This window comes from Pseudophryne corroboree, chromosome 8 (assembly GCF_028390025.1).
Source record: "Pseudophryne corroboree isolate aPseCor3 chromosome 8, aPseCor3.hap2, whole genome shotgun sequence".
NCBI lineage: Eukaryota > Metazoa > Chordata > Amphibia > Anura > Myobatrachidae > Pseudophryne > Pseudophryne corroboree.
This window is the reverse complement of record NC_086451.1, coordinates 275,251,332-275,263,093: the sequence shown is the minus strand read 5'-3', so window position 1 is coordinate 275,263,093 and position 11,762 is coordinate 275,251,332. Positions and strand designations below refer to the sequence as shown.

At 44.4% G+C, this 11,762-nt stretch overlaps 1 protein-coding gene across 1 annotated transcript; it reads left to right on the top strand.

Moving 5' to 3' along the window:
• Nucleotides 1-6,927: 6,927 nt before the first annotated feature.
• On the top strand, nt 6,928-9,233 carry SLC25A53 (solute carrier family 25 member 53). Its single transcript, XM_063937243.1, has one exon. The coding sequence runs from the start codon at nt 6,928-6,930 to the stop codon at nt 7,771-7,773; it is 846 nt and encodes a 281-aa protein (XP_063793313.1). The 3' UTR covers nt 7,774-9,233.
• Nucleotides 9,234-11,762: the final 2,529 nt, after the last annotated feature.

The window sequence follows — 11,762 nt, the reverse complement described above, 5'->3', positions numbered from 1 at the left end:
GCAAAATTGCAGCCGAAGGTGGCAAAAGATATTAGGTACATGATTATTGCCATAAAAGAGGTTTTGCATATCACGGAGGAACCCCCTGTCCCTGACACAAGGGTTTACATGTATAAAGGGAAAAAGCCTGAGGTCACGTTTCCGTCCTCATTTGAGCTAAGCGAATTATGCGAAAAGGCTTGGGAATCTCCGGATAGGAGACTCCATATTCCCAAAAGGATTCTCATGGCGTATCCTTTTCCACAGAAGGATCGGATACGATGGGAATCTGCGCCTAAAGTAGACAAGGCGCTGACACGCTTATCCAAGAAGGTGGCACTGCCTTCTCCAGATACTGCTTCCCTCAAGGATCCTGCTGATCGCAAGCAGGAAATTACCATGAAGCACATTTACACACATTCAGGAACTATAGTTAGGCCGGCCATGGCGTCGGCCTGGGTTTGTAGTGCTGTCGTGGCATGGGCAGACTCCTTATCTACGGAGATGGACACCTTAGATAGGGATACCATTCTAATGACCATGGAGCATATCAGAGATGCTGCCTTGTATACGAGGGATGCTCAGAGAGACATTTGTTTAATAAGCTCTAGAATAAACGCTATGTCTATTTCTGCTAGGCGGCTCTTGTGGACCCGACAGTGGACGGGAGATGCCGACTCAAAGCGGCATATGGAATCATTGCCTTACAAGGGGGAGGAGTTGTTTGGAGAAGGCCTCTCGGACCTAGTCTCTACTGCTACGGCCGGTAAATCAAATTTTTTACCTTATGTTCCCCCGCTGCATTCTAAGAAGGTACCACATTATCAAATGCAGTCCTTTCGTTCCAATAAAAACAAGAAGGTACGAAGATCGTCCTTCGTTGCCAGAGGTAAAGGCAAGGGAAAAAAGCTGCACTCAGCTAGTTCCCGGGAGCAGAAGTCCTCCCCTACTTCCGCAAAGTCCACAGCATGACGCTGGGGCTTTCCGGGGGGGGGGGGGATTCAGATCAAGTGGGGGCACGTCTTCGTCTTTTCAGCCACGTCTGGGTTCAATCACAGGTGGATCCCTGGGCAATAGAGATTGTTTCCCGGGGATACAGACTGGAATTCGAAGACATGCCCCCTCGCCGGTTTTTCAAATCGGCTCTGCCGGCTTCCCCGTCAGAGAGGGAGCTAGTGTTAGCGGCAATTCACAATTTGTACATTCAACAGGTGATAATCAAGGTTCCTCATCTCCAGCAAGGAGAGGGTTATTATTCATCCCTGTTTGTCGTACCGAAACCGGACGGTTCGGTCAGACCCATTCTAAATCTAAAATCCCTGAACCTGTACTTGAAGAGGTTCAAGTTCAAAATGGAATCGCTCAGAATGGTCATCGCCAGCCTGGAGGGAGGGGATTGGATGGTGTCCCTGGACATAAAGGATGCGTACCTTCATGTTCCGATTTTCCCCCCTCGTCAGGCGTACCTGAGATTTGCAGTACAGGATTGTCACTACCAATTTCAGACGTTGCCGTTTGGTCTTTCCACGGCCCCGAGAATTTTCACCAAGGTAATGGCGGAAATGATGTTGCTCCTGCGCAAGCAGGGAGTCACAATTATCCTGTACTTGGACGATCTCCTTATAAAGGTGAGATCTCGGGAGAAGTTGCTGGACAGCGTGTCTCTGTCCGTGAAGACGTTGCAGATGCACGGCTGGATTCTCAATTTACCGAAATCCCAGCTAGTACCTGCAACGCGTCTGACCTTTTTGGGCCTGATTCTAGACACAGACCAAAAAATAGTTTTTCTTCCGGTGGAGAAGGCTCAGGAGCTCATAGCCCTGGTAAGGAACCTTTTAAAGCCAAAAAAGGTTTCGGTGCATAATTGCACAAAGGTTCTGGGGAAGATGGTGGCTTCATACGAGGCCATCCCCTTTGGCAGGTTCCATGCGAGGACTTTCCAATGGGACCTATTGGACAAATGGTCCGGGTCCCATCTACATATGCAGAAACGGATCACCCTGTCTCCCAGGGCCAGGGTATCTCTCCTGTGGTGGCTGCACAGTGCTCACCTCCTAGAGGGTCGCAGGTTCGGCATTCAGGACTGGATCCTGGTGACCACGAACGCGAGCCTCCGACGTTGGGGGGCTGTCGCACTGGGAAGAAATTTCCAAGGTCTCTGGTCAAGCCTAGAGACTTGTCTCCACATCAATGTCCTGGAGTTAAGGGCCATTTACAATGCCCTACGCCAGGCGGAGGAATGGCTTCAGAACAAATCGGTTCTGATTCAGTCGGACAATATCACGGCAGTGGCGACCAGGATTCTGCGCTGGGCGGAAGGCCATGTAAGCGCACTATCAGCAGTGTTCATCCCGGGGGTGGACAACTGGGAGGCGGACTTCCTCAGCAGGCACGACCTGCATCCGGGAGAGTGGGGACTTCATCAAGAAGTCTTCACACAGATCGTGGATCAGTGGGGACTGCCTCAAACAGACATGATGGCGTCCCGTCTCAACAAAAAGCTAAAGAGGTATTGCGCCAGGTCAAGAGACCCTCAGGCGGTAGCGGTAGACGCTCTGGTGACACCATGGGTGTTCAGATCGGTCTATGTGTTTCCTCCTCTGCCTCTCATACCCAAGGTGTTGAGATTAATAAGACTAAGAAGGGTCAGAACAATTCTCATTGTTCCAGATTGGCCAAGGAGGACTTGGTATCCGGATCTGCAAGAGTTGCTCACAGAAGATCCGTGGCCTCTTCCTCTGAGGCAGGACCTGCTGCAGCAGGGGCCCTGTCTGTTCCAAGACTTACCGCGGCTGCGTTTGACGGCATGGCGGTTGAACGCCGGATCCTAGCTGAAAAAGGGATTCAGGAGGAGGTCATTCCTACCCTGATCAAGGCTAGGAAGGATGTGACATCGAAACATTATCACCGTATATGGCGGAAATATGTTTCTTGGTGTGAGGCCAGAGCTGCTCCTACGGAGGAGTTCCATTTGGGCCGTCTGCTTCACTTCCTTCAAACGGGAGTGAATTTGGGCCTAAAGTTAGGGTCCATAAAGGTCCAAATTTCGGCCTTATCCATTTTCTTTCAAAGAGAATTGGCTTCTCTTCCTGAAGTACAGACTTTTGTGAAGGGAGTGCTGCATATTCAGCCTCCCTTTGTACCTCCGGTGGCGCCTTGGGATCTTAACGTGGTATTAAGTTTCCTCAAGTCACCTTGGTTTGAACCACTGAAAACAGTGGAGTTGAAATACCTCACTTGGAAAGTGGTCATGTTGTTGGCCTTAGCTTCTGCAAGGCGTGTTTCGGAATTAGCGGCTTTATCATATAAAAGCCCTTACCTGATTTTTCACGTGGATAGGGCAGAGTTGAGGACTCGTCCTCAATTTCTGCCCAAGGTGGTCTCATCTTTTCATATGAACCAACCTATTGTCGTGCCTGTGGCTACACGGGACTTGGAGGACTCCGAGTCCCTGGATGTGGTCAGGGCTTTGAAGATTTACGTGACCAGAACAGCTAGGATCAGGAAGACTGAAGCTCTGTTTGCTCTGTATGCGGCCAACAAGGTTGGCGCTCCTGCTTCAAAGCAGACAATTGCTCGCTGGATCTGTAACACGATTCAGCAGGCGCATTCTACGGCAGGATTGCCATTGCCTAAATCGGTTAAGGCCCATTCCACTAGGAAGGTGGGCTCTTCTTGGGCGGCTGCCCGAGGGGTCTCGGCACTACAACTGTGCCGAGCTGCTACTTGGTCGGGGTCAAACACCTTTGCAAAGTTCTATAAGCTTGATACCCTGGCTGAGGAGGACCTACTGTTTGCTCAATCGGTGCTGCAGAGTCATCCGCACTCTCCCGCCTGTTTCGGAGCTTTGGTATAATCCCCATGGTCCTTACGGAGTACCCAGCATCCTCTAGGACGTTAGAGAAAATAGGATTTTACTTACCGGTAAATCTATTTCTCGTAGTCCGTAGAGGATGCTGGGCGCCCGTCCCAAGTGCGGACTTCTTCTGCAAGACTTGTATATAGTTATTGCTTACATAAGGGTTATGTTGTAGTCGGTCGGTCTTGAACCGAGGCTATGTTACTTGTTCATACTGTTAACTGGGTAGTTTATCACAAGTTATACGGTGTGATTGGTGTAGCTGGTATGAATCTCGCCCTTAGGTTACATAAATCCTTTCCTCGTACTGTTCATATCCTCTGGGCAGTTTCTCTAACTGAGGTCTGGAGGAGGGACATAGAGGGAGGAGCCAGTGCACACCCAGAATCCAAAGCTTTCTTAAAGTGCCCTATCTCCTGCGGAGCCCGTCTATTCCCCATGGTCCTTACGGAGTCCCCAGCATCCTCTACGGACTACGAGAAATAGATTTACCGGTAAGTAAAATCCTATTATATATATATATATATATATATACATACAATTTTTAATTTTTTTTAAACATCAGCACAAACATTGATGATCGCAACATTGCAACCATCATTACTTCACATTTTTGGCAACAGCTGCTTTCTGTAGCCTCCAGGGGTCAAAAGGGAAGGTAAGTGACTGCATTTTAACATTCCCCAGTGCCTGCTAATGTCTGCAGCTGCGGGTTTGCGGGTGTTACTGGCCTGTCTGATCAGCAGTGATCTGTAGTACAGCAGGCACAGAGGGGAGGAAAACAGGAAGCAGAGGGACCATGAAGTCCCTCTGGAGAGCAGCAGCTGCAGTATGATTCTCTGATTGGATGCATGAGATACGATGCATGTCAGGGAAGCCCAGCCTGGTGTGGTTGCACCTGGGGTGACCATGCCAGTCATGTGGGTAAAGAACTCTCACTGCTTTCAGCCAGTGTCACAGGTGAATTTTTTTTCTTCAGAAATTGTGTTAAAGATATTTTATTGCAGCGATAGAAAGTATTCAGTATACAGAAGTCTTAATAAATAGACCCCTCCATTTGATAGCACAAAAAGAGTACAGTATGAATGGTCAGCACTATTTAATAGCCCGTGAGGTGCAGGCTGTTCAGGAATTTCTGCAAGTCAGTTTTGCTTTGTAAATGATTGCCGCTTTAAAAATATGGGCAGACTCGCAGATATTCCCGAACAGCTGCACCTCGCAGGCTATAACATATTGCCCTATAACTGAATATTACCAAATCTCCAAACATTTAAACATATATTTTAATACAGTTTGGAAAATAATACAAACCAATATTTTCAGCTTTTGTAGAGCTACACACTTGTCCAATCTTCAGGAAATCCGACTCCCTGCCGACCAGTTTGCCTGACATTGGACAAGTGTGTACCCATACACTGCCGACCGACCTGCACATCCTTTCCTGGTCGCCTGTCGGGTCTTCTAGTTGTTAAACCTGCTTAAAAACTAGACCTCCGACCATCCGAACGATACTGTAGTGTGTACACAGCTGAGACTGGATCAGGCAGCCGTTCTCCGGGCCCGGCAGCCCTGCACACTATCAGCGTTGCAGTGGTGTGGGATCCTGAGGGATTCCAGCACCGTCTGCTGCGGGACACATGGGGAGGGTATTGTGGCATGGAGCAAAGTGGTGGGACAGGTAACTTTACCTGTGCAGAGTAGCGGGCAGCGGGCAGCGTGCTTAATAGTGTCTGGCGAGACTTCCAGTTTAAAAAAGTGGGTCGCAGCGCCATGTTGTTCCCAGTATTTTTTGGACCAGTACTGGCTTAAAGAACCCAGAGCTGGGTATCCCTTTTTTTAAAAGGAACATTAACATGCTCTCCCAAGCCCCCTTAATTATTATAATTAATTACATTCCTCTATAATATATCCCCCTTCTCCCACAGCCAAATTATTTTTTTCAGCAGAATTGTTCACAGATTGGTCTGCTGAAATATTGGACAAGTGTGTAGCAAGGACTGGCTGTAGAATCTGCAGGCAGGTCTGCAGTAGAATTGTTTAAACAGTCTGATCTGTGGTCTGATCTGCTGAGGATTGGACAAGTGTGTACCAAGCTTAGGTGCAACACTTTTCATCATGATCTATTTATTTATTTTTTTAAACATCTTTTTATTGAAACACGACATCATGGTACAATTATAAGAAAACATTCAAGTCAGAGAGTAATGGCCCCTACACATTTAACAATGTGCCGCCGAAGTGCCTGATAGCCGATACGGTGGATGAGCGACCCAGTGGCAAGGGGTGGGTGACGAGAGGAGTGAAGTTTCTTCACTCCCTGACGTCACCCGGCCCCATAGCCCTGCATGCTAATATGGACGATATTGTTCATATCGGCCGCACACATAGGCCAGTATGTAGAGCCCATTAGATAAGGATACAAAAATACAAAAAGAAAAATTATAGCATAATAACATAGCTCTATCAAGTAACAAAAGTGAGAAGGACAACATATAAGATATGTGATACAAATTGAGGCAATATCTGAAGCAGGTGACAACTGTGATGAACTCAAAAGAGACTATCCCCAATCATAATACTAACTTAATGATCTTTTTATTTAAACAGAGGTTCAAACATCTTTATACAAGCATCATGTGCCAACCTTACAATGCACAAAAATATATAGATTTGTTAGGAAAAGCTCTGTGTATTAGTGAAAGAATGCATGGCTAGGAATTTTCATACATGAAGGGGTTAATAACCATAATTTAATAGAGCAAAGCTTTTACTAGCTATGTTCTGTAAAATCATTGCCCTCTTAAATGTCATGTGCAAATCTGATTGAAAGAGTCGGTATTAGAACCCAACGCTTAGTACATAAACCCCAAAATGTACAGTATAATGCAAATATATAAAAAAAAACACTGGAGTGAAAAAAACAAAAACATTTTGTTAACATACTTATGAATTGTTCTTTTTGCAGTGCAATTAAAATCAAAATGCTCATTGGAAAAGTCAACAATGGACCATGCTGATTGTCCATCCTAAAGATTGCAATTAGGTTCCGCAGACACTGGTTTCAGAAAAAAATTCTCAGAGCTGAAGATATGGAAAATAAAGATACTACAAGATGGGGCTACTGGAGTAGTCGGGGTTATTTAGTGGGTGCAACCTCCACCTTTCTGTCCACAGTTTTTACTTTTCCCATTTACAAGACAATTTTTCGACAGCAGCTTCACACATTGACCATTCAGGATGCCACACTTCAGTTAAGCAGAGAAGGTATTAAACACCTGTACCGTGGCCTTGTACCTCCTCTCATGGCAAAAACTGTACAAGGAACCTTGCTTTTCGGCACCCAGGGGAGCTTCCAACATTTTTTCTCTAGGGGAAGAATAACCGGAGTGGAATCTTGTGTTCTTTCTGGATTTTTATCTGGGGCAATAGAAGCCACCCTTCTTGTACCATTTGAAAGGATACAGAACATTCTGCAAGATAGCCGTAACAATGCTCGATTTCCAAGTGCCAGCTCCATCTTGCATGAGTTCCAGACCTACAGCAAAAGACAATATCTAACAATTGGAGTTTACAGAGGCTTCACTATAATACTAGTCAGAAATATGTTGGGAAGTGCTATTTTTCTTTCCTGTAAAGAGCCAATGAGAGATATGTTGAACATTCAAGGTCTTCCAGCCTGGGCACCCTCTCTAGGCTCTGGAGCTATCAATGGTGCCTTTACCTCATTGGTGCTTTATCCATTAAGTGTTATGGTAGTAAATATGCAGGCAGAGGTGGGACCTGGGCTGCCTGGGGTAAAGGAAGTAGCAATGAAAGTTTGGAAAAAAAGTGGGGGAAGAATCACAATGTTGTACCGTGGAACATCTCTCATTGTCCTAAGGTCTTGTATTACTTGGGGTGTGACAAATTCTATTCATGATACACTTAGCAGATAATGCTTGGAAACACGCAGGGATGATATTTAGCATTAATAAAATTCCAATAATACATTACTTTCTCCATAGAATTGATTGCCCTATTGTATGTGTCCTGTCCTTTATTGCTATATATGAATGTGATCATATAACTGTAATATACAGTATGAAGCTGTCATGAAAAGTAAAGTGTTCTTTTTATGCTAGCACATATGACATAGAAGATAGAATAAACCCATTTAGCAGGAATATGTTTGTGTACTTACATAACAAAAAATACATAAAAATGTTGCTCATAACAGTGTAGTTCCATGCACATATGTTATCACTTTTTCACTTCTGCGCACACGTTGGAAGTTGGAACATATAGATGTCTATATTCCACCCTTTGATGGTATATCTGAACAGCCTGTTTGTGCAACATTTGTAGGATTACAGACTGTGAGCCTTTTTTGTTAGCAAACCAAAAAGTACACTAATTAGCAAAACCATGTTGCACTGCAGGTGGCGCAAATGTAACATGTGAAAAGAGATTTATCCGTTATGAATTGAATATGTCGAATTCATGGTCCTGGGTGGAGGGTTTCGGCTGTTGAGTAGTGTCGAATCCAAAAACGGTCGAAAAAACGCCGTAATTCGACCGGAATTGCATATACCCCTTAGATTTGAGTGGGGTGTGTTTAAACTGAAATCTAAATTGCAGTGTAAAAATAAAGCAGCCAGTATTCACTCTGCACAGAAACAATATAAGCCACCCAAATCTAAATCTCTCTGCACATGTTACATCCAGTGCCGTAACTAGACATTTTAGCGCTGTGTGCAAGAAAAAGCATTGGCGCAGGGGCAGTGCACGCTGTAGGCTCGCGTAAAATATATAGGGGCGTGGCTTCATGGGGAAGGGCGTGGCCACAAAATGAAACTAATTTATATTATTACGCTATACAGAAGTCACCATTATTCAAATAATGCCGCACAGTAGCACCACTTACACACATTACACCAGGTAGAGCCTCTTTTACACATTACGCCAGGTAGAGCCCGTCACACATTACGCCAGGCAGTGTCCCCCCCCCCTTTTTTTTTTTTACACATTACAGCAGGAGAGTCCCCTTTTTTACACATTACAGCAGGAGAGTCCCCTTTTTTACACATTAGGCAGGGTCCCCTTTTATTTACACATAACGGCAGGCAGTTCCCCTTTTTTTTTTACACATAAAGGCAGGCAGTCCCCCTTTTTTTTTTACACATAATGGCAAGCAGTCCCCCTTTTTCTCTGTTACACATAATGGCAGGCAGTCCCCCTTTTTGTATTTACACATAATGGCAGGCAGTCCCCCCCCTTTTTTTTTTTACACATAATGGCAGGCAGTCCCCCCCCTTTTTTTTTTTTTTACACATAATGGCAGGCAGTCCCCCTTTTTTTTCTTTACACATAACAGCAGGCAGTCCCCCTTTTTTTTTTTACACACATAACAGCAGGCAATCCCCCTTTTTTTTTTACACATAATGGCAGGCAGTCCCCCTTTTTTTTTACACATAACAGCATGCAGTCCCCCTTTTTTTTACACATAACGGCAAGCAGTCCCACTTTTTTTTACACATAACGGCAGGCAGTCACCCCTTCTTTTTTTACACATAACAGCAGGCAATCCCCCTTTTTTTTACAAATTAGGCAGAGTCCTGCATTTTTACACATTAGGCAGGGAGGGGGGGGGGAGAGAGAGAGAGACAGCCAGTCAGGGACAGTTACCTGTCAGCCTGCTCCTCTACACCAGCACCCCAGCTCCGTGTGTACTTGCAGGTCTGACAGGCACTTCCTCATTGGCTCCAAGTCCAGGGCGCACTTCTGTCTTCTAGTAACATAGTAACATAGTATCTGATGTTGAATAAAGACAATTGTCCATCGAGTTCAACCTATTTGTGGTCTCCTATGCATGATGATTTGACTAAAATTTCTGACTGATGCTGCTGTAAGCCGTTACATTTTATCCCTATTTATAGTAACTATAATGCATGACTATGCACCATACCCCTGGATATCCTTATCCATTAGGAATTTATCTAACCCATTCTTAAAGGTGTTGACAGATTCCGCCATTACAACTCCCTCGGGCAGGAAATTCCAAACATGTATTGTCCTTACCGTGAAAAAGCCTTTACGCCGTATTGTGCGGAATCTCCTCTCCTCTAACCTGAGCGAGTGTCCACGAGTCCTCTGTGTTGATCTAACCAAAAACAGGTCCCGCGCAAGCTCTGTGTATTGTCCCCTTATATATTTGTAGATGTTGATCATATCCCCTCTTAGTCTCCGCTTTTCAAATGTAAACATGCCTAGTCTTTTAAGCCTTTCCTTGTATTCCATCGTCTCCATGCCCTTAATTAGTTTGGTCGCCCTCCTCTGTACCTTTTCAAGCTCCAGGATATCCTTTTTGTAGTACGGTGCCCAGAATTGTACACAGTATTCAAGGTGTGGCCTCACTAGTGATTTATATAACGGGAGTATAATACTCTCGTCCCTAGCATCAATACCCCGTTTTATGCATGCTAATATCTTATTAGCCTTCTTTGCTGCAGTCCTACTTTGGGTACTACTGTTTAGCTTGCTATCTATGAGAACACCTAAGTCCTTTTCCAGTACAGAATCCCCTAATTTTACCCCATTTAGTAGGTAGGTGTAATTTATGTTCTTGTTACCACAGTGCATCACCTTACACTTAACATAAAGAATGTGTGGGACTCAAACGAATACAGGCGCTATAGTGTTAACGTAATTGATACTTTACAATACGTTCCTCAATGTTCTTCTTTGACGGAACCTTCCTTTCACTCGTGTAGATGTCACCATGAAAAGAAAGGATTATATAAATGTGTGACAAAGTCTTTAACAGTCCATAAATGTCTTTTATTAACTGAACGTATCAGACAGTGAAGGACGTGATTATTTCACCAAAGAGGCGTACCCCAACTCACTTTTCCAAAGAAAAGATTACACTCATAAAGGTATCTTTCATCCACCACTGTGTTAGACAGAATCACTCTCACGGTCACATCCTTTTGCACGGGAAGAAGATGGGCATACCTCACTCACAATAAAGGAGGCTGCTTCAAACACATCAAGGTTTCTTTTGCTGATAGTTCTTTCTTCTTCCTAAGCAAAATGTCCTTCCCTCTCGTATGGGTATTACCGTGAAAAAAAAAATATATATATATGTGTAAAATCGTTTTCACCTGTACAACACTTATCCAAACTGTAGATTTGTGTGATTATATAATAGAAAATGTTCTAACAGTCTATAGAGTGTCTTTTGTTTCTGGACTTATCAGACAGTGAAGAACGTGGTTATTTCACCAAAAAGGCGTACCCCAACTCACTTTTCCAAAGAAAAGGTTAAATTCATAAAGGTATCTTTTATCCACCACTGTGTTCAAAAGACTTGCTCTCACGGTAAACCCTTTTACACGAGAAAGATAGGCATACCTCACCAACAATAAAGGAGGCTGCTTCAAACGTATAAAGGTTTCTTTCGCTGCTGATACCTTCTTCCTTCTAAGTAGAATGTCTCTCCCTCTCGTGTGGGTATTGCCGTAAAAAAAGGAATATATATAGAATATATATATATATATATATGTGTGATAACGTTTTAACCTGCACAGCACTTCTCTAAACTGTACAATATTCTCTTTCCTTAATATATGCATTCATCCATAAAGGAATAGTGATCACTCTCCACGCGGGGATATACCTTAACTCACTCTTTCTATAGAGGGGAAACGCCCATCAAGGTATCTTTTTATTCCACCGCTATGATCCACTCGTAAACCCACTTTGCCCAGAGAGAAGGAAGCGTACCTCACTCACACAAAAGAATACTGATGGAAGCACATCAAGGTTTCTTTATATTTAGTGAGAAAATATCAGGCGTACCCTACTCACAGAAAAGATGGTTGTGTGTAAGCTCATCTGGGTTTCTTTGGGAGACTGGCCAGGGTAAAAGAGAAAGTTCCTGTCT

Coding starts and splice junctions, on each gene's coding strand:
- SLC25A53 (XM_063937243.1), top strand. CDS start 6,928: ATGGAAAATAAAGATACTACAAGATGGGGCTACTGGAGTAGTCGGGGT.